This window comes from Leopardus geoffroyi, chromosome C1 (assembly GCF_018350155.1).
Source record: "Leopardus geoffroyi isolate Oge1 chromosome C1, O.geoffroyi_Oge1_pat1.0, whole genome shotgun sequence".
Classification (NCBI taxonomy): Eukaryota; Metazoa; Chordata; class Mammalia; order Carnivora; family Felidae; genus Leopardus; species Leopardus geoffroyi.
The window spans coordinates 106,901,314-106,925,601 of record NC_059328.1 but is presented as its reverse complement, the minus strand read 5'-3'; the positions used below and the strand labels follow the sequence as shown (position 1 = coordinate 106,925,601).

At 45.6% G+C, this 24,288-nt stretch overlaps 1 protein-coding gene across 1 annotated transcript; it reads left to right on the top strand.

Moving 5' to 3' along the window:
* Positions 1–10,392: 10,392 nt before the first annotated feature.
* On the top strand, positions 10,393–23,921 carry FLG (filaggrin). The gene is made up of 5 exons (XM_045475123.1): positions 10,393–10,503; positions 13,094–13,252; positions 13,852–16,996; positions 17,357–18,418; positions 18,779–23,921. The coding sequence occupies exons 2-5, from the start codon at positions 13,115–13,117 to the stop codon at positions 23,392–23,394; spliced, it is 8,961 nt and encodes a 2,986-aa protein (XP_045331079.1). The 5' UTR covers positions 10,393–10,503; positions 13,094–13,114; the 3' UTR covers positions 23,395–23,921.
* Positions 23,922–24,288: the final 367 nt, after the last annotated feature.

Genomic DNA, 24,288 nt, shown 5'->3' with positions numbered 1-24,288 from the left:
CTTAAACATAAATATATATTAATTACTGCCACAGTACACTTTGCAAGAGTAACTGAGGTTCTGGTTGGAAAAATGATAGAATGTGTTAAAGAGGTAGAATCAGGGAAATATGGATTAAAATTATTAAATAAAAACTGAGGGCAAAAACTACCTCAATTTCTCAAGAACTGCCACAGAAGAGCAGAGAAGTCATCCTGGAAAAAACTGCAGACAAAAGATATGGGCTCCAGACTGACACACCCATTCAATAATACGCAATATGGGATGCCAAAAAAGTTGTCTGATCCAGCCCAGGGGACTTTGCCCCAAGTTATCTGGATATCCCCTGAAATGAATGCTCTCAGAAATTGGAAAAATATGGTCATATTTCAGGCAATGCTGACAAAAAGGGAGACATGTTGGTGGGGCAAGAGTCCATCTCTACTTCAACAAGATCACCAGTGATGTGAAAATCTAGAAAAGTAACAAGAAGAATCTCATTCATCTTACAGTCACACTTTAAAGACTTTGGAGGCTTGGGTCTCAGTGACTATTGGGGACATATGATACTTTAGAGTCCTGCATGACTGTTTTTAACTTTTGCTGTAAGCACAAGTTGTAAATAATATGCCAGTATAACTTCAGAGTGGTTCTGATGTTCACCTTCTGAACCCATCAACTCCCAGGTGATTCGACCATGCAACACTGCTGGCCCTGCAGCTAAGCCACGTACACTACTCTGGGTCCTCCCCTGGCTGTGCCCGGGTGACAGAGGTGTGGTGTAGTCAGAGTCTGGAGCTAGCTATACCAATAATCATGGGGGTTATCAATCAAGCATCTGCCTAATCTACAGGGTGTAGGCAGGAAATTATGATGGATGAATAAACAAGAGACTTGCAAGCAGGGGACTAAAGTCCAAGCTGATAAAAAGTGGGCAAAGAGTAGATGGAAGGGTCTTCAGGTATCAGGAGTTCAGATTTCCCAGCACCCAGAACAAGTACTGACCTTCAGCAGGAGGAATTTAAGGATGGACATTCCTCAGAACTCAGGAATCAGTATCAGATCATCTGTGCTGATAATTTAGCTTTGATGCCTGTCAGTTACGGTAACAAGGTCTCTGCCTGGTTCTTTGTCTTTGAGTGTCTCACGTTAGAATCTCTTTTATTTTTTGGTCTTCCCTACTTCCAAAATTAAAATCCTGGCCTGAAAGATGAACCCTAAGGTCCTGTTGGTACCAGCTGCCCATCACATGCCCTTATAAACCTGTCTCGCTCACTCTCCCTCTCTCTCTCCCTCTCTCTCTTCCTCTCGAGAGGGAGAGCGAGAGGGAGAGCGACTATACTTGGCTTCTTCGTCATTGAGTTCGACTTTATTGAGATTGTCCCTTCCTAACCTGTCTTCCCAAGACTCTGACCTATTGCCCCTTGTGCTTTGCGCTCCCTCAGCCTCCACATCTAATGCACTGTCAAGCTCTACTTCTGAATACCTCTTCCCTTCAATACTAAAGTGCTAACACTTTAGTATGAAACCTCATTATCCCCCCTCCCTTTTTCAAGTTGTCTGCATCCTTGCCAGTGTCAAACTCTATTCACCATTCATATTCTTAGCAGAATTATTTTTACTAAATAAAAATCTGGTCCTGTCACTTTTCTACTTAAAAACTCTGCACCACAGGGAGGCTGGGTGGTTCAGTCAGTTAAGCATCCAACTCTTGAATTCAGCTCAGGTCGAGCTCCACACTGAATTTTGTGCTGACAGCACTGGGAGCCTTCTTGGAATTCTCTCTCTCCTCTCTCTCTGCCCCTCCCCTTGCTCACAATTGCACTTTATCTCTCTTTCTCTTTCTCTCGCTCCCTCTCTGAAAACAAATAAATAAACTTAAAAAAACATTTTTTTAAAACTCTTCACCACAAGAGACTCTTAATGATAGGAAACAAACTGAGGGTTGATGAGGGGAGGTGGGTAGGAGATGGGCTAGATGGATGATGGGCATTACAGAGGGCACTTGTGATGAGCACTGGGTGTTATATGTAAGTGATGAATCACTGGATCCTACTCCTGAAACCAATAATGCACTGTATGTTAACTAAATAAAATTTAAATAATAACAAAAACTCTTCAGTTGCTATCTAATGTAAATATGATAACATCCCCGTCACTTAGCATGGCTTTTGAGGCCTTTCCATATAGTCTTCCAGGTCCACTGCCCTGTTTTCTCCCACACAATCCAAAGGCTCATTCTTTAAAGATTAGCTCAAATATCACCTTGTCTGGATCTTCTAAAAGGGAATCAGCTAAAATAAATAAATGGGACTACATCAAACTAGAGAGCATCTGCACAGCACAAGAAACAAGCAATAAACTGAAAGGCAACCTACAGAATGGGAGAAAATGTTTGCAAACCATGTATCTGATAAGAGGTTAATATCAAAATTATGCTAAATGAAATAAGTCAGTCAGAGAAAGACAAATACCCTATGATTTTACTTATATGTGGAATTTAAGAAACAAAACAGATGAGCATGGGGGAAGTGAAAAAAAGTAAGAAGCAAACCATAAGAGACTTAACTATAGAGAACAAAGGAAGGGTTGATGGAGAGGAGGCGGGTGGGAGGATGGACTAAATGGGTGATGGGCATTAAGGAGTTTACTTGTTATGATGAGTACTGGGTGCTATATCTAAGTGATGAATCACTAAATTCTACTCCTAAAATCAATACTACACTATATGTTAACTAACTTGAATTTAAATAAAATCTTGGAAGAAAAAAAAATTCAAACAAGTTAAAAGGAAAAAAAAAAAAGAAAAGAATCCAATTTAAAAATGGGCAAAATATCTAAAGAGGCATTTTTCCAAAACAGACATACAAATGCTCAACAGGTACATGGAAAGATGTTCAATATCACTAATTATCAGAGAAATGCAAATCAAAACCACAACAAACCACAACCTCACACCTTTTAGGATAGCTATTGTCAAAATGACAAGAGATAACAAATGTTAGTGGGGATGTGGAAAAAAGGGAACCCTTATATACTGTTCATATGAATGTAAATTAGTATAGCCACTATGGAAAACAATATGGCAGTTCCTCAAAAAAATAAAAATAAAACTACTATATGATCAAGAAACCCCACCCAATTCCTGGGAACTGAAATCAGTATCTCTAAGAGATTATCTGCACTTCCATGTTCAATGAAGCATTACTAATAATAGCCAAGATATGGAAACAACCTAAATGTCCTTCAGCAGATGAACAGATAAAGAAAATGTGGTATATACATACAATGGAACATTATTCAGCCACTAAAAAAAAAAGGAAGGAAATCCTGCCATTTGCAACAACATAGATGAACCTGGAGAACATTATGCTAAGTATCGTTAAGTCAGACAGAGAAAGAAAGACAAGTACTGTATGGTATCACCTATATGTGGAATCTAAAAACAAACAAACAAAAAAAAAAAACACATCAATTTCATAGACACAAAGAACAATAATTGTGGTTACCAGGAGCTGGGCAGGGGTGGTGGTCAGGGAATGGGAGACGTAGGTCAAAGGGTACAAACTTAGTTATAAAAAGAATAAGTTCTGGGTATCTCTTGTAAACATGATGACTATAGTTAGTAATACAACATCATATACTTAACAGTTGCTGAGAACACATTGTAAGTATTGTCACCACACATACACAAACAAGAGAAAACATGTGAGGTGATGGATGTGTTAATTATCTTGATCTTGGTAATCATTCCATGTTTAAATCATCACATATACACTTTAAATATATACAACTATCATGTTCCAATAATTCCTCAATAAAGTTGGGGGAAATTTTTAAAAATAGAAGAGAATGAGTTGCTTCCTCATCTTTCTGCAGTAATTTGTAAATACCTTTATTATAACACATGTCACATTGTTTCTTCATTAGATTATGAACTCCTTGAGGACAGGGAGCATGACTTCACTGATAGGCCTATGACAAGCATCGTGATTAGGGAGTAGTCAGCTAGTAACAAATGTTTGTTGAATGAATGAATGATCCCTGAACACTGTGACCTGTCTCTTAATCTGAACTTCCCTCTGACACCTGTTTCCCCTCTAGAATACACTCTAGTCTATCCACCTGTCTATAATATCCCTACATATACAGTGAGCAGGTAGGAAAGGGGAGTGGGCACTTATTCCAGTTCTAGCCCTCCTAATCTTCCACATTGATCTGTAATTGCTGGCCTGTTCTAGATCCTATGTGAACAGAAGACACTGGTGAAATCTGGTCAGAACGGCTATCATGTCTCTGTCCTAGCTTGCTCCTCGGTCCTTCTTTTCCAGTTTTCCCAGTGCTGCACCACTGTCACCACAGTTCAATGTTTCTATGGGACGAGGAATGGTGATGGCCCATCCTTTACTGCTGATACTAAGCACTGCTGACATGGCCACTCTAAAGATCTTATACTGTCCTTTCTCATAACCATTCAAAAGTTAAGTCAGAAAAACTTTTCCCTTAACTACATGGGGTGATCTGTTGCTTTTCTATTATTCCTTCTATCATTTTTTCTGTTCTTACTTTTATCATTAATTGTTAAGAACAACTTTCATAAATATAACATAGCAACTGCATAGATACATCCATCACACCCTAGAATGCAATGCCTCTGGCAATCTCTGCAGTTGTATAGATGGTTTAATGAACCATCATGATTTTTATTTTATTTTATTTAATATATGAAATTTATTGTCAAATTCGTTTCCATACAACACCCAGTACTCATCCCAAAAGATTCCCTCTTCAATGCCCATCACCTATCCAACCCTCCCTCCCACCCCCCATCAACCCTCAGTTTGTTCTCAGTTTCAAGAGTCTCTTATGCTTTGGCTCTCTCCCACTCTAACCTCTTTTTTTTTTCCTTCCCCTCCCCCATGGGTTTCTGTTAAGTTTCTCAGGATCCACATAAGAATGAAAACATATGGTATCTTATTTCTGCACAGCAAAGGAAACAATCAACAAAACTAAAAGGCAACCAACAGAATGGGAAAAGATATTTGCAAATGACATATCAGACAAAGGGCTAGTATCCAAAATCTATAAAGAGCTCACCAAACTCCACACCCAAAAAACAGAGAATCCAGTGAAGAAATGGGCAGAAAACATGAATAGACACTTCCTTAAAGAAGACATTCAGATGGCCAACAGGCACATGAAAAGATGCTCAACATCACTCCTCATCAGGGAAATACAAATCAAAACCACACTCAGATATCACCTCACGCCAGTCAGAGTGGCCAAAATGAACAAATCAGGAGACTATAGATGCTGGATAGGATGTGGAGAAACGGGAACCCTCTTGCACTGTTGGTGCAAATGCAAACTGGTGCAGCCACTCTGGAAAACAGCGTGGAGGTTCCTCAAAAAATTAAAAATAGACCTACCCTATGACCCAGCAGTAGCACTGCTAGGAATTTACCCAAGGGATACAGGAGTACTGATGCATAGGGGCACTTGTACCCCAATGTTTATAGCAGCACTCTCAACAACAGCCAAATTGTGGAAAAAGCCTAAATGTCCATCATGATTTTTAGAAAAATAACATTTACTGATATAAGCGCTTCCTGAAGAATATGTCTCCACTGTTCAAAAGACCTGTCTTTGATCATTGCTTTCTCTGTGACTGTCTCTCACACATATTCTCACTGGGCAAGTGTAATACATGGTATTTCAGCTACTGCAGATGCAGAAATCACACACACACACACACACACACACACACACACACACACACACACAGTATGTCTTCTCCATACCTCACAGAAACTGTCAGTGAGTGCCTAGGAACAACTGTGTTGGGCATGGAAAAAACTGCAAGGCAATCCAGACTGGCATAAAATGGCTTGTTTATATTAAGAGTACACTTATCTTGAGCACTGAGTAATGTACAGAACTGTTGAATCACGATATAATATATCTGAAATGAATATAACATTGTATATTAACTACACTGGAATTAAATTTGGGGAGGGGAATTAAAAAAATTTTAATAGCTTTATCTGGAAAAAGCTCTTTCTCACTTATATTCCCCCCTCTCTAGTGTCCCTTCCCTCCTTCTCTCCATCTCTCCATCTCTCAATCTGTCTTTCCATCTCTCTGTCTCCATCTCTCTGACTCTGTCTCTCTCTCTCTCCACACACATACACACACACAGAGAAAAGGCTAATGAAAGCAGACTCTGAGGTCACTGAAGACAAATTGAAATTTTTTTATGGGATCGACCTTTCTCTCTTTCACCTCTGTCCTGGCAAATACAAGCTGCGAAAACAGGTGTTCTTGTCAGATTGTGCTCCACTCTGTAGGGCTAAGCAGGTACATGGCGACTACCATGCCAAGGAATCCAAGTGGATATCCAACATGGAAAAGTGCCAACCCAAAACAGCACCTCCCAGGAGATGACTACAACTCCTGTAGGAAATCATTTAACCACAAATTCCAACTCCCCTTCACTCCCACAGCCTGTCACCCATCTCAAAGGGCTGGTCCCTTGAATCGTGACAATCTGACCCACATCAGCAGCCCCGAGGCCAAATGGCAACATAAGGCCTTTCCAGCCCATTGGATAGGAAAAGGGAGGGACAACCACTTGAATGATTGTAATTGAAATCCTGTAATTTGGGATTTGTTAATAACTGCTAACTTTTGGGGAGTTTTCTTTACCCCCAACACACTCTGGCAGCCACAATATGTAACTGGACACCTACAATGCTTCTGAAACCATTTCATCATCTAGTAACAATGAAACAAAGAATAAGTTCTGAGGATAGAGAAGATGCCCCATATCTCAGAGGTCACTGTTCCATGGTCAGTAATTTAAAATGTTTAGAGAGAAAAACTACTTGGTATTCTAAGGGTAAAAAACTAATATGCAAAAGGATCAGCTGTGTTGGCAGGAAGTGGGGTACGGAAAGCCAAGTGCTATCTTCCAGTTCATGCTATAAAATGGAACTGATAGTCCTGTCACCCCTGCAGTTATTAAACTGCACTGATCAAATCGTCATCTGAATCAAGTCAGGCAAAGAAACTTACTTGAATAACAGAATCATAGCTCTCAGGTTGAAAGAGGAATTTATCAGACATTTGTCCAATGTTCCTCTACTTAATAATCCCCCTCCAAAATATCCCTGGTCTCATGATCATCTCTGATAGCTGATATAACCTGATGCAAAGCAAAGGGGATTTACAGTGAAAAGTCCTGAGTTGGAGGCCTGGGTCCTGACTTTCTGATTCATCAGCAACACTACATTGGACCTGCTGGTCATCAACTACAATATGATGAGGCTAGACTACTTGACTACCAACTTCTCAAATGATTCAAAATTTTCTAGGCTGTGATAGGGAACTCACTATCTCCAAAGATAATTCTTCTCATGTTTGGAAAATTCTGACTAGTAAAAAGTTCTTCCCTATACAGAGTCAAATATGCTTCCCTGCAGTTTCTACCCACTTATCTGACTTTTTTATATAACCTATGTATAATCCTAATTCTATGTAACAGCCACTCATATAATTGAAGACAGACACTTATCTCCCATCCATCTACTTCTCACTCAGTTCCCTTTACCACCCATCTGGCCAATCATCCTGTTTACTTTACTCGGAACCCATAACAAGTTGTCCACATCTTTACTGAAAAGTGACCATATATAACTGAACAAAAACCTACAGAAACAATCTGGCAAATGCCAAGTGAAGACCAGCACCACTCATTCTGTTCTAGCTAATGTGCTTCTTTCATGCAGCCTAAATCAGCATTACCTTCTGGATACTACATCACACTGCTGCCATCACAGTATCCCTGCTTTTACTTATGTCTTCTACCCTGTCCTTGCAAAGGTTAATTTAGACCCAAAGTCAGAATTCTACTTTTCTTTCAGGAGGATTTATTATTATGTCTGAGCTGTGTTGTGACATGCTAAAATCTTCTTGGAGCTTCAGTCTATCCTAAAATTATTTGCCAGGTGCCCATATTTTCATCCAAGTGACTGATGAAGATGTAATGACTATGATCGTGGCCAAGAAAATAGTCCTGGAGCAGACCAACAGACTGTCCTCCATATTTATATGAATCTAATATTTTGGTCTTCTACCATTAAAACATCAGATCCCAGCTTGCCTCATCCTTGCCACTCTCTGGACTCCACCTTTCCGAGCTCATATGCCACAGCCGAGTCTTTCTGCTGCCCCTACAATGGTCTCCACAAGTAAGTTCACCCAGGACTTAGGGTAATTTCAGAGAAACCGCTGTTTAATACACTAAAAAGATAAATAAACCTAACAAAAAAGGAGAAAAGTTCACACCCAGAGTTATGTGGGACAGTGGAAATAATGTGGGAGTTGGATTCACAATGACCTGGGATTGAATCCTGGTGCTGTAACTTACTCACTGGGTAACTGCGGGCATCCTACCACTATCAGTTCCCTCATCTCAAATATAGGGATAATAGTAATGACCTCACAGGGTTGTTCTGGGGGTTAGAAGTGATACGTGCAAAATCTTAGCCCATCCTCAGCACATAATCTAAGCAATACAGGTTACTTTTATTATTATAGCATGGTGAGAAAGACAAAAACACAGTAACTACTGGCCCAGAAAGACAATTAAACCCAAGAAGGAAAGGAGAGAAAAATGAAGCCCTGTGTCTTGTAGATGTTAACTATTGTTCCACAAAAGAAAGAACTGATGGTTTCATTGGAAATAAGAGCATTAAACCCAGTTTTTAAAACTCATACATATTTCTATCTCATTGGCCCTAAATAAGATTGGCCACCTCCTTGCACATCTTATTTTTATCATTCTCCAGAAACTCGTAAGATACAAAAGATGACTCAGACCCAGTAAATACCAGGGTGAGAAGAAACACAAAATGGGAAAGGAGGGGGTGCAGACACATAAGTAAATAATTACAATAAAATATCACCAATGCCACAAGAAAGATAAATATAGAGCATATGAGGAAACTGTGATCTATATGGAGATTTCAGTTAAGGTTTATGAAGGAGGGGATGATCCCAGATAGTTTTAAAGGATGAGGAGAAGCTACGACTGAGAGACACTCCAGGTAGTAAGGACAGCATGTAGAGATTTTAAATAGTGGTAGACCATTAAAAGATCATCCAAGAAATGTCGATCAGTCTAGAGTGACTTTCCCATAGAATACAAACAGTAAGAGAGGCAGCTGGAAAGATACAGATTCATGTCTATTGTGAAGGAACGTCTAGGTCTAGAAAAACGTTGGAATTCTACAAGAGGGAATGACGTGATAAGATTAGAAGATGAATCAGGCAGCCTGTAGCAGAGGGGCTCGTTATGACACTTTTTACAAACAGCCATGTGAAAGATGATGAAGTTCAGAACTAAAACTGCAGCTCTAGAGATAGAGAACAGGCCTACATGTGCAGGAAGGTAATCTACAGAGAACTGGCAGGATGTGGCAGCATTTGAGGGGTAAATGAGAGGGAGAAATGAAAAGTGACTGGGAATAGCTTGAGACACTCCGTGGATAGGGATGTCAGTAACCAATATGTGGACTTCTAGAAGACAGTACACTTTGGTGCAAGCCATGACAATGAGCTCAGTTTTGAATAGCATGGGCAGAAGTAACCAGGGGATATCTGAATGGAGCCATAGTCTGTTCAACATAAAAGTCTGGAAATCAAAGGAGAGGCCAAGAAAAGAAGCCTCCTGTATATTTATGAGAATAAGTGAGAAACCCCACAGTTTAACCTATAGAAAGAGTAGGTAGAACATATCTCTGATATCCCAAGGTAATAACCTTGAAAACAATGTAAAATTAGATTAATGGTTCTTGTCTAATAAAGTCATGCTAGCTTCTGGTGATCACTGCTTTTAACTTAAGAGCTCATTTTCTTGCTTCCTTTTGAAAAATCAAAATTAAATTTGCCTATTTCTCCTCTGTTTACCATAACTTCTAGAAAACCAATATTCATTTCATGCCAAGTTCTCCCAGTATCCACACATAGAATTCATAGATAAAAAGGGACATGCAGTGGGTACCTGTGATGTTTTTCTACCCCAAACTCAATTTGAGGATCTCAAAATGTGTATTTTACTTCTCTAAAGACACAGTTAAGAAAGTATATTTATCAATAGATATTTATCAAGCACCTACCAAGTCAAAGTGGGGGTTATAAAAAAAAAGTAGAAGGTGTGGACCCTGCACACCAAAGAAAACCTTCCTCAAAACATCCAGTACATGGGGTCTATGTAAAACTAAATCTGGAACTTGGTAAAACAAGTACAGATGAGTACGTGAGGAAGTTGGGAGGTAAACACACTGCTAGAGAAATACAGGTGGAGATACGGGTGGATCTGGGTTTGGTTAGGAGTGATTCAGACCTCCTACAGACAATGGCTCCTCCCTGGATGGACTTGCTATAAAAGGGCCACTATCCCAGACTTCAGCACCCAGCAAAGCTCCTTCAGGCTACATTCTACTTACTCTTGTGGTGAAGAACGTAAGTAAAAGGGAATACATCTAACTTTGCCTACTTGGTATTAAGCAAGGTGGAAATACGGGAGGTATGTGTGCTCTGAGGGAAATGTTCTGGATGTTTGAGGATCTTCATTTTTAGTGGAACTGTTACTAAAACCTTATTTTGATATAAAAGGAAAATGAAGCATAAATGTGTTTCCTATGAAGCTGCTCAATACTCTCTGTATTGCTGGAGTTTCCATTTATTCATTCATTCAATAAATATATACAAACTGCCTTCTATTTGCCAAGTGCTGCACTTGGCTGATTATGCAGCAGTGACGATATAAACTCCCTACTCTAAGGAGCTTGCATTTAGTAGAAGGAGACATCCAGTAAACAATAAATGAACAAGAATTTCAAATAGTGCTAAGAACAATGAAGAAAATAAGAGAGTGGTGTAATAAAGTGATGGGAGGAGAGAATTTTAGATTAGAAGGCCGGGGAAGATCTCTCTGGGGAATTCTCCTTTAAACTGAGATCTTAATGACAAAAGGAACCAGCCAAAGCAAAGGGCAAGATTCTAAATAGGAGTCAATTTGTTTCAAAGAATAAAAAGAAGCTAGTATGCCTAGAGCATATTTAACAAAAAAAACAGTGGTGTGTGGTGACATCAGAGAGCTAGATGGAGTAAACCATGTAAAGAGAGGCATAGAATTTGTACATTACTTTAACTACATCAGAAGTAATTGGAGAGTATTCAGCATAAAGAATGAGATAATCTAATGCATGTTTTTAAAAGATCATTCTGGGGGCTGAGTTAGTTAAGCATCTGACTTCGGCTCAGGTCATGATCTCATAGTCTATGAGTTTGAGCCCCAAATCGGGCTCTGTACTGACAGCTCAGAGCCTGGAGCCTGCTTCAGATTCCGTGTCTCCCTCTCTCTCTGCCCTTCCCCTGCTCGCTCTCGCTCTATCGCTCTCTCGCTCTCTCTCTCTCTCGCTCTCTCTCTCTCTCTCTCTCAAATAAATAAACATTAAAAAAATTTTAAAAGAGCCACATCAGTATGGATATATGAATATATCCAGTAGAGAAGGATGACAATTGCAAAAGCAAACTGTTTGAGTAGGCAAAGGGGTTCCAGTGCCAAAACAGAGGACAGGAGCACAGACTGTACACATACACAACATCACTGCTGGTTAAAGTCTATGGACACAGATGCACCAGGCTGGAAGATCAGAAATTGGCAAAGAGAGGAAATTCTTTTCATTAGCTTCCAAGCTCTCAGTGAAATAAAACTCAATGACTTCTTGTGAGATAAAGTACAAAAAGTCACTGTTGAGCTTTTGCCAGTAAGTACAAAAAGACGGGGTACATGCTAGAAGCAATGACAGAGATTAACCAAATGTCTAACCAGAGTAAAGAGGTAGGTGAATACATAAAGCAGAAATAAACAATGAGGCCACAGAATTATTGAAATCAGAGTACAAGAGGAGGTCAGAAAGTGCAATCATTGAGATGCAGACTTTTGGGGACAGCACAATTACACATAAATTCAAGGTCTGGAATATCAACATAAATGACAGTGCCTGAAAAAAATCTTAATTTCTTTTTGTAAAAAGCATACAACTGTATTTTTTAATTCAATCTTTGCAAACTGTCTTTTAGCCAACCAGTCTGATCAATTCACATACATAATTCATGATAAAATTATATGTAATCCTACTTTTATATTTTACACTTTCTGTTTACCCTCCCTTATCTATGCTTCTTATTTTCTTCTTTCCTGGTTTCCAATGCATTGATTGAAGCTTTTTTTTTTTAATTTTTATTTTTCCTCTCTATGGTTGAAAAGTTATAAACTGCATTATTTTAGTGGTTACTCATAAACTTATCAAAATACAGGTTTAACAATGTCAAGAATTAACACCTATTTCCTCTCATAAAATAATCCAAGGTCCATACATACTTTAGCTCGATTTCAGTCATGTCTTTCACATTATTGTTTCCTATATCATATTAGTTTCATCTGGTTTTATAACTTCTAAAGTAGTCTTTACAATGCTTTTATAAAATAAATGCTTATTTGGATGTCATTACAATGCTTTTATAAAATAAATCCTTACTTAGATTTATTGACCTGCTTAGTAATTTCTTTGTTCACCAATTACATAAATTGAGCATGCCTTAAATGCTCTTCATTAAGTGGCAAAATGAAAGCCAGTCAACAACAACAAAAAAAATGTATAATATTGAGAAGCTATTAAAGCCACCCTATCCAATTAAAAATACTGTATACATCATGAAATGTTGATTTTAAACAAAGGTGGAAATTCAATCTAATAATTGATAAGATCTTAGAAAAATAAAAGACAGAGGCAGTAGGGTGGCTATGTCAGTTAAGCATCCACTTCAGCTCAGGTCATGATCTCACAGTTCCCAGGTTCAAGCCCCACATCAGGCTCTGGGCTGACAGCTCAGAGTCTGGAGCCTGCTTTGGATTCTATACCTCTCACCCCTCCCCTGCTTGCACTCTCTCTCTCTCAACTAAATAATCTTTTTTTAAAAAAAAAAAAGAAGAAGAAGAAGAAGAAAAGACATACAAAAGTACATTTTTATTTCTTCCTTCCAGGTTCACCTTTACTACCAAAAGATGTCTACTCTCCTGGAAAACATCATTGCCATCATCGACCTATTCCATGAGTACTCAACAACAGACAAGGAGACTGACACACTGAGCAGAGAAGAACTGAAGGAGCTCCTGGAAAGAGAGTTTCGGCCAGTCCTGAAGGTAAGGGATATCAGCCAGGACCCAAGAGTGTATCATGTATGTTTTGCAGCAGCATTGTGACAATATCTGTGAAGTCTTTGTAAATTATTACTTTTGGAAAAGAAAAGAGACTTCATCTTAATTCAAAACAAGTATTATTTTCCTCTCTTTACACATTTGATATACTATGTGCACACAAAAATGTGCACAACACACACACATTCATCTCCTATGAAAGAAATATAAATACTTAATGACAAAAACTGAACACCAAAAATTAGTTCTTCATATTATGCTTCCTAGTCTCAAGAATGCTAACAAGCTCCACTAAATAGACAATGCACTGATGGATTTCATAACATATGTACATTAAAAAGAAAAAACAGGAATATGACCCATCCAAATTATTACTTTTCACAAACTACTTTTTAAAATATATTTTTAGGTACACTATCTACACTTTCCTGTAACTAATCACAAACTGAACATTAGCAAAGATACAAAACCACATATGGTCCCACATTTCCTTACCAAAAATCAGAATCACCAGTTGGTTGGATTATTCAACTGACCATGTGAATCACTCTCATGTAATCTCCCTGTATCTTCCATATGTACAGAATCCAGATGACCCAGACACTGCTGATGTCTTCATGCATATTCTTGATCTAGACCATGACAAGAAAATTGACTTCACTGAGTACTTTCTAATGGTATTCAAGTTGGCTACAGCATACTATGAGTCAAACAAAAGACAGAACTTCCAAGCAACGGAGCAAAACCAAAACCACCATGCACACCATACAAAAGATGAAGACGATGATTTAGATGAAGACAAAGTACAATTAGAAAAAGAAGAAAAATTGAGAAAATCCACACAATCAGGAAAAACCCATGAAAAAAGGAGGGAGACAAGATCCAAAGGACTAAAAGGAAAAGGAAAATATAGACACAAGCAAGGACCTGACAATTCTAGACAGACAGGATCCCTTGAGGGTGAGGAGGCCGATGGTGGACACTCGGAGCGAGGATCTCGTCACCATCAGTCATCCACTCAGGCACACGGCTCTAGACACTCACACCCTGAGCATGGACAATCCTCATCTGAATCCAGGCCACTGAGAAACCGAGGGTCCAGTGTCAGTCAGGACAGCGACAGTGAAGGACACTCAGAAGATTCGGACAGACAGTATGGGTCTGGTTCAGGAAACCAACGTGGGTCTGCCCATGGCCATGCGGGAGACGGCTCTAGACTCTCTCACTCTCATCGAAGGCAGGGAGACAATCATGGGCACTCTGATTCTGCCCATGGACAGTCAGACTCTGGTACCAGAAGAGGACAAGGATCTAGTCATGGACACGCTGTAGACAGCTACACACAATCAGGGTCTCATCACGGAGAGACATCCTCTCGGGGACACACTGACTCCTCCCGTGGGCAGTCAAGATCCGGCACAAGAGGACGACAAGAATCCCAGCATCACCGGTCAGCAGACACTTCCAGACGCTCAGCCACTGGACATGGACAATCGTCCTCTGGATACAGGGCAAGCAGACAGCGGGGATCCAGTGTGAGTCAGGCCAGCGACAGCGAAGGACATTCAGAAGGTGCAGGCAGAGAATCTTCAAATACCCTCGGAAGGTCTGGGTCCACTTTGAGGAAGGAACATGGGTCTAGCCATGGGCAGTCAGGAGACAGGTCTGGGCACTCAGGGACCCGTCAAGGGCAGACGGCCTCCCGTGGGAGGTCAGACTCTGCCCACCGAGAGTCAGGATCCACCACCAGGGAAAGGCAAGGGCGCGACCACCAGCAGTCAGGAGACAGATCTGGGCACTCAGGATCCCTTCACGGGCAGACAGCCTCCCTTGGGGGATCAGACTCTGCCCACCGAGAACCAGGATCCACCTCCAGGGAAAGGCAAGGGAGCCACCACCAGCAGTCAGGGGACAGATCCGGGCACTCAGGGTCCCGTCAAGGGCAGACGGCCTCCCGTGGGAAGTCAGACTCTGCCCACCGAGAGTCAGGATCCACCACCAGGGAAAGGCAAGGGCGCCACCACCAGCAGTCAGGAGACAGATCTGGGCACTCAGGATCCCTTCACGGGCAGACGGCCTCCCTTGGGGGATCAGACTCTGCCCACCGAGAATCAGGATCCACCTCCAGGGAAAGGCAAGGGAGCCACCACCAGCAGTCAGGGGACAGATCCGGGCACTCAGGGTCCCGTCAAGGGCAGACGGCGTCCCGTGGGCGGTCAGACTCTGCCCACCGAGAGTCAGGATCCACCACCAGGGAAACGCAAGGGCGCCACCTTCGGCAGTCAGACGACAGCTCCAGACATTCGGGTGCCGGACATGGACAAAGCTCTTCTGGATCTGGTAACAGCAGACACCGGGGATCCAGAGCCGGTCAGGCCAGTGACAGTGAAGGACAATCAGAAGACTCAGATACTCAGTCAGGGTCAGTCTTGGAACAGTCCAGGTCCAGTCAAAGGAGACAACATGACAATGTACGTGGCAGTTCTGAGCACTCAGGGGCTTATTTCTACCAGATAGCCTCCCAAGAACACTTGAATTCTGCCCACGGGCAGTCTCAATCCAGCACCAGAGGGAGACAAGGATCCCGCCCTGAGCAGGCACGTGACAGCTCTAGACAGGCAGGATCCCTTGAGGGTCAGGCAGCTGATGGTGGACACTCGGAGCGAGGATCTCGTCACCATCAGTCATCCACTCAGGCACACGGCTCTAGACACTCACACCCTGAGCATGGACAATCCTCATCTGAATCCAGGCCACTGAGAAACCGAGGGTCCAGTGTCAGTCAGGACAGCGACAGTGAAGGACACTCAGAAGATTCGGACAGACAGTATGGGTCTGGTTCAGGAAACCAACGTGGGTCTGCCCATGGCCATGCGGGAGACGGCTCTAGACTCTCTCACTCTCATCGAAGGCAGGGAGACAATCATGGGCACTCTGATTCTGCCCATGGACAGTCAGACTCTGGTACCAGAAGAGGACAAGGATCTAGTCATGGACACGCTGTAGACAGCTACACACAATCAGGGTCTCATCACGGAGAGACATCCTCTCGGGGACACACTGACTCCTCCCGTGGGCAGTCAAGATCCGGCACAAGAGGACGACAAGAATCCCAGCATCACCGGTCAGCAGACACCTCCAGACGCTCAGCCACTGGACATGGACAATCGTCCTCTGGATACGGGGCAAGCAGACAGCGGGGATCCAGTGTGAGTCAGGCCAGCGACAGCGAAGGACATTCAGAAGGTGCAGGCAGAGAATCTTCAAACACCCTCGGAAGGTCTGGGTCCACTTTGAGGAAGGAACATGGGTCTAGCCATGGGCAGTCAGGAGACAGGTCTGGGCACTCAGGGACCCGTCAAGGGCAGACGGCCTCCCGTGGGAAGTCAGACTCTGCCCACCGAGAGTCAGGATCCACCACCAGGGAAAGGCAAGGGCGCCACCACCAGCAGTTAGGAGACAGATCTGGGCACTCAGGATCCCTTCACGGGCAGACGGCCTCCCTTGGGGGATCAGACTCTGCCCACCGAGAATCAGGATCCACCACCAGGGAAAGGCAAGGGAGCCACCACCAGCAGTCAGGGGACAGATCCGGGCACTCAGGGTCCCATCAAGGGCAGACGGCGTCCCGTGGGCGGTCAGACTCTGCCCACCGAGAGTCAGGATCCACCACCAGGGAAACACAAGGGCGCCACCTTCGGCAGTCAGACGACAGCTCCAGACATTCGGGTGCCGGACATGGACAAAGCTCTTCTGGATCTGGTAACAGCAGACACCGGGGATCCAGAACCGGTCAGGCCAGTGACAGTGAAGGACAATCAGAAGACTCAGATACTCAGTCAGGGTCAGTCTTGGAACGGTCCAGGTCCAGTCAAAGGAGACAACATGACAATGTACGTGGCAGTTCTGAGCACTCAGGGGCTTATTTCTACCAGATAGCCTCCCAAGAACACTTGAATTCTGCCCACGGGCAGTCTCAATCCAGCACCAGAGGGAGACAAGGATCCCGCCCTGAGCAGGCACGTGACAGCTCTAGACAGGCAGGATCCCTTGAGGGTCAGGCAGCCGATGGTGGACACTCGGAGCGAGGATCTCGTCACCATCAGTCATCCACTCAGGCACACGGCTCTAGACACTCACACCCTGAGCATGGACAATCCTCATCTGAATCCAGGCCACTGAGAAACCGAGGGTCCAGTGTCAGTCAGGACAGCGACAGTGAAGGACACTCAGAAGATTCGGACAGACAGTATGGGTCTGGTTCAGGAAACCAACGTGGGTCTGCCCATGGCCATGCGGGAGACGGCTCTAGACTCTCTCACTCTCATCGAAGGCAGGGAGACAATCATGGGCACTCTGATTCTGCCCATGGACAGTCAGACTCTGGTACCAGAAGAGGACAAGGATCTAGTCATGGACACGCTGTAGACAGCTACACACAATCAGGGTCTCATCACGGAGAGACATCCTCTCGGGGACACACTGACTCCTCCCGTGGGCAGTCAAGATCCGGCACAAGAGGACGACAAGAATCCCAGCATCACCGGTCAGCAGACACCTCCAGACGCTCAGCCACTGGACATGGACAATCGTCCTCTGGATACGGGGCAAGCAGACAGCGGGGATCCAGTGTGAGTCAGGCCAGCGACAGCGAAGGACATTCAGAAGGTGCAGGCAGAGAATCTTCAAACACCCTCGGAAGGTCTGGGTCCACTTTGAGGAAGGAACATGGGTCTAGCCATGGGCAGTCAGGAGACAGGTCTGGGCACTCAGGGACCCGTCAAGGGCAGACGGCCTCCCGTGGGAAGTCAGACTCTGCCCACCGAGAGTCAGGATCCACCACCAGGGAAAGGCAAGGGCGCCACCACCAGCAGTCAGGAGACAGATCTGGGCACTCAGGATCCCTTCACGGGCAGACGGCCTCCCTTGGGGGATCAGACTCTGCCCACCGAGAATCAGGATCCACCTCCAGGGAAAGGCAAGGGAGCCACCACCAGCAGTCAGGGGACAGATCCGGGCACTCAGGGTCCCGTCAAGGGCAGACGGCGTCCCGTGGGCGGTCAGACTCTGCCCACCGAGAGTCAGGATCCACCACCAGGGAAACACAAGGGCGCCACCTTCGGCAGTCAGATGACAGCTCCAGACATTCGGGTGCCGGACATGGACAAAGCTCTTCTGGATCTGGTAACAGCAGACACCGGGGATCCAGAGCCGGTCAGGCCAGTGACAGTGAAGGACAATCAGAAGACTCAGATACTCAGTCAGGGTCAGTCTTGGAACAGTCCAGGTCCAGTCAAAGGAGACAACATGACAATGTACGTGGCAGTTCTGAGCACTCAGGGGCTTATTTCTACCAGATAGCCTCCCAAGAACACTTGAATTCTGCCCACGGGCAGTCTCAATCCAGCACCAGAGGGAGACAAGGATCCCGCCCTGAGCAGGCACGTGACAGCTCTAGACAGGCAGGATCCCTTGAGGGTCAGGCAGCCGATGGTGGACACTCGGAGCGAGGATCTCGTCACCATCAGTCATCCACTCAGGCACACGGCTCTAGACACTCACACCCTGAGCATGGACAATCCTCATCTGAATCCAGGCCACTGAGAAACCGAGGGTCCAGTGTCAGTCAGTACAGCGACAGTGAAGGACACTCAGGAGATTCGGACAGACAGTATGGGTCTGGTTCAGGAAACCAACGTGGGTCTGCCCATGGCCATGCGGGAGACGGCTCTAGACTCTCTCACTCTCATCGAAGGCAGGGAGACAATCATGGGCACTCTGATTCTGCCCATGGACAGTCAGACTCTGGTACCAGAAGAGGACAAGGATCTAGTCATGGACACGCTGTAGACAGCTACACACAATCAGGGTCTCATCACGGAGAGACATCCTCTCGGGGACACACTGACTCCTCCCGTGGGCAGTCAAGATCCGGCACAAGAGGACGACAAGAATCCCAGCATCACCGGTCAGCAGACACCTCCAGACGCTCAGCCACTGGACATGGAAAATCGTCCTCTGGATACGGGGCAAGCAGACAGCGGGGATCCAGTGTGAGTCAGGCCAGCGACAGCGAAGGACATTCAGAAGGTGCAGGCAGAGAATCTTCAAACACCCTCGGAAGGTCTGGGACCACTTTGAGGAAGGAACATGGGTCTAGCCATGGGCAGTCAGGAGACAGGTCTGGGCACTCAGGGACCCGTCAAGGGCAGACGGCCTCCCGTGGGCGGTCAGACTCTGCCCACCGAGAGTCAGGATCCACCACCAGGGAAAGGCAAGGGCGCCACCACCAGCAGTCAGGAGACAGATCTGGGCACTCAGGATCCCTTCACGGGCAGACGGCCTCCCTTGGGGGATCAGACTCTGCCCACCGAGAATCAGGATCCACCTCCAGGGAAAGGCAAGGGCACCACCACCAGCAGTCAGGAGACAGATCCGGGCACTCAGGGTCCCGTCAAGGGCAGACAGCCTCCCATGGGGGATCAGACTCTGCCCACCGAGAGTCAGGATCCACCACCAGGGAAACACAAGGGCGCCACCACCAGCAGTCAGGAGACAGATCCAGGCACTCAGGGTCCCGTCAAGGGCAGACGGCCTCTAGTGGGCAGTCAGACTCTGCCCACCGAGAGTCAGGATCCACCACCAGAGAAACGCAAGGGCGCCACCTTCAGCAGTCAGACGACAGCTCCAGACATTCGGGTGCCGGACATGGACAAAGCTCTTCTGGATCTGGTAACAGCAGACACCGGGGATCCAGAACCGGTCACGCCAGTGACAGTGAAGGACAATCAGAAGACTCAGATACTCAGTCAGGGTCAGTCTTGGAACGGTCCAGGTCCAGTCAAAGGAGACAACATGACAATGTACGTGGCAGTTCTGAGCACTCAGGGGCTTATTTCTACCAGATAGCCTCCCAAGAACACTTGAATTCTGCCCACGGGCAGTCTCAATCCAGCACCAGAGGGAGACAAGGATCCCGCCCTGAGCAGGCACGTGACAGCTCTAGACAGGCAGGATCCCTTGAGGGTCAGGCAGCCGATGGTGGACACTCGGAGCGAGGATCTCGTCACCATCAGTCATCCACTCAGGCACACGGCTCTAGACACTCACACCCTGAGCATGGACAATCCTCATCTGAATCCAGGCCACTGAGAAACCGAGGGTCCAGTGTCAGTCAGGACAGCGACAGTGAAGGACACTCAGAAGATTCGGACAGACAGTATGGGTCTGGTTCAGGAAACCAACGTGGGTCTGCCCATGGCCATGCGGGAGACGGCTCTAGACTCTCTCACTCTCATCGAAGGCAGGGAGACAATCATGGGCACTCTGATTCTGCCCATGGACAGTCAGACTCTGGTACCAGAAGAGGACAAGGATCTAGTCATGGACACGCTGTAGACAGCTACACACAATCAGGGTCTCATCACGGAGAGACATCCTCTCGGGGACACACTGACTCCTCCCGTGGGCAGTCAAGATCCGGCACAAGAGGACGACAAGAATCCCAGCATCACCGGTCAGCAGACACCTCCAGACGCTCAGCCACTGGACATGGACAATCGTCCTCTGGATACGGGGCAAGCAGACAGCGGGGATCCAGTGTGAGTCAGGCCAGCGACAGCGAAGGACATTCAGAAGGTGCAGGCAGAGAATCTTCAAACACCCTCGGAAGGTCTGGGACCACTTTGAGGAAGGAACATGGGTCTAGCCATGGGCAGTCAGGAGACAGGTCTGGGCACTCAGGGACCCGTCAAGGGCAGACGGCCTCCCGTGGGCGGTCAGACTCTGCCCACCGAGAGTCAGGATCCACCACCAGGGAAAGGCAAGGGCACCACCACCAGCAGTCAGGAGACAGATCTGGGCACTCAGGATCCCTTCACGGGCAGACGGCCTCCCTTGGGGGATCAGACTCTGCCCACCGAGAATCAGGATCCACCTCCAGGGAAAGGCAAGGGCACCACCACCAGCAGTCAGGAGACAGATCCGGGCACTCAGGGTCCCGTCAAGGGCAGACAGCCTCCCATGGGGGATCAGACTCTGCCCACCGAGAGTCAGGATCCACCACCAGGGAAACACAAGGGCGCCACCACCAGCAGTCAGGAGACAGATCCAGGCACTCAGGGTCCCGTCAAGGGCAGACGGCCTCTAGTGGGCAGTCAGACTCTGCCCACCGAGAGTCAGGATCCACCACCAGAGAAACGCAAGGGCGCCACCTTCGGCAGTCAGACGACAGCTCCAGACATTCGGGTGCCGGACATGGACAAAGCTCTTCTGGATCTGGTAACAGCAGACACCGGGGATCCAGAACCGGTCACGCCAGTGACAGTGAAGGACAATCAGAAGACTCAGATACTCAGTCAGGGTCAGTCTTGGAACGGTCCAGGTCCAGTCAAAGGAGACAACATGACAATGTACGTGGCAGTTCTGAGCACTCAGGGGCTTATTTCTACCAGATAGCCTCCCAAGAACACTTGAATTCTGCCCACGGGCAGTCTCAATCCAGCACCAGAGGGAGACAAGGATCCCGCCCTGAGCAGGCACGTGACAGCTCTAGACAGGCAGGATCCCTTGAGGGTCAGGCAGCCGATGGTGGACACTCGGAGCGAGGATCTCGTCACCATCAGTCATCCACTCAGGCACACGGCTCTAGACACTCACACCCTGAGCATGGACAATCCTCATCTGAATCCAGGCCACTGAGAAACCGAGGGTCCAGTGTCAGTCAGGACAGCGACAGTGAAGGACACTCAGAAGATTCGGACAGACAGTATGGGTCTGGTTCAGGAAACCAACGTGGGTCTGCCCATGGCCATGCGGGAGACGGCTCTAGACTCTCTCACTCTCATCGAAGGCAGGGAGACAATCATGGGCACTCTGATTCTGCCCATGGACAGTCAGACTCTGGTACCAGAAGAGGACAAGGATCTAGTCATGGACACGCTGTAGACAGCTACACACAATCAGGGTCTCATCACGGAGAGACATCCTCTCGGGGACACACTGACTCCTCCCGTGGGCAGTCAAGATCCGGCACAAGAGGACGACAAGAATCCCAGCATCACCGGTCAGCAGACACCTCCAGACGCTCAGCCACTGGACATGGACAATCGTCCTCTGGATACGGGGCAAGCAGACAGCGGGGATCCAGTGTGAGTCAGGCCAGCGACAGCGAAGGACATTCAGAAGGTGCAGGCAGAGAATCTTCAAACACCCGCGGAAGGTCTGGGTCCACTTTGAGGAAGGAACATGGGTCTAGCCATGGGCAGTCAGGAGACAGGTCTGGGCACTCAGGGACCCGTCAAGGGCAGACGGCCTCCCGTGGGAGGTCAGACTCTGCCCACCGAGAGTCAGGATCCACCACCAGGGAAAGGCAAGGGCGCCACCACCAGCAGTCAGGAGACAGATCTGGGCACTCAGGATCCCTTCACGGGCAGACGGCCTCCCTTGGGGGATCAGACTCTGCCCACCGAGAGTCAGAATCCACCACCAGGGAAACACAAGGGCGCCACCACCAGCAGTCAGGAGACAGATCCAGGCACTCAGGGTCCCGTCAAGGGCAGACGGCCTCTGGTGGGCAGTCAGACTCTGCCCACCTAGAGTCAGGATCCACCACCAGAGAAACGCAAGGGCGCCACCTTCGGCAGTCAGACGACAGCTCCAGACATTCAGGTGCTGGACGTGGACAAAGCTCTTCTGGATCTGGTAACAGCAGACACCGGGGATCCAGAACCGGTCAGGCCAGTGACAGTGAAGGACAGTCAGAAGACTCAGATACTCAGTCAGGGTCAGTCCAGGAACAGTCCAGTTCCAGTCAAAGGAGACAACATGACAATGTACGTGGCAGTTCTGAAAACTCAGGGTCTTATTTCTACCAGAAATCAGTGTCTCCTCCAGGGCAGAGAGAAAATTGCGGGAAGTCTGATTCAGATTTTGGACAGTCTCAGTATGGTCGTGTAAGTTATGATTGTACCAATATGGCATTCAGGGACAGACCTCACTCTGGAGATGAATTTATAACATCCAATATATCAGACAGTAATATGCAGTCACGAACATATGGTCATTCAAGTGATAATTCAAAACAGTTGGGATTTGGTCAGTTAGAAAGATATTATTATTATGAGTGAGAACCCAATAGAAAAATAATTAATACTGAGAGTAGGTAAGTGAAACAAGACATAACTTTGCATCAAGAAACTTCTCATTATACTTCCAAAGGGTTTACGTTACCATTTTATTTTGAATAAGTTACACAATTTCTTCCCTTGGGCATAGTTTAGTTTATTCTCTAGAAATTTATGCCTTTGTTTGGAAATGGTGAATGGGAATAAACAATGTTATTTAGACCTAAATTTAGAAAACACAGTATTTTGGGTGTTGGGGTTGAAGTAAGCATTTTTCTTTTCTGAGCTTAAATTTTAGGACCTTTGTAGATTTGTGCACTGATCTTTGTGAAAAATATTATAAAATCACTGTTCTCGTGGCAAAAATTATAAAATCACTGTTCTAGTGGCCAAACCTCCAATGTTATTATCAGGGCTCAGTACATCTTTCTGGACTATCCTTGTAATGGAATTCTATATTATTCTGGCTTCATTAAAATCAAAAAAGTGTATTGCATAAAGATTCAAAATAAACAATTGGGCATATGTCATAATGTGTCTCTTCTATGCTTATTTGTCATAGATCCCAGAAAACTTACTTCCCCATAGCCAAAATTACGTCTTTTTCTTATATCACTAGAAAGATATATGACCAAATGGCAATTATACACCATGCAAAAGTAATAAGGAGCCCAAGGAAAAAAGAACTTAACATAATCATTGTCCCACACAATCACCTTCAGGTTGAAAAAAGGCTTAGCTTAATCATGAATTACACCATAATCATTACCCAAACATCAACCCAAGTGCGTATTAGCCAAGTCAAACCAAGATTAGTACACAGAAATTACTAACCACAGGTCCTTCTTCCAAAGACACTAGGAGCTGTTTTCCAATGGAGATTAATGAAAGCAGAGA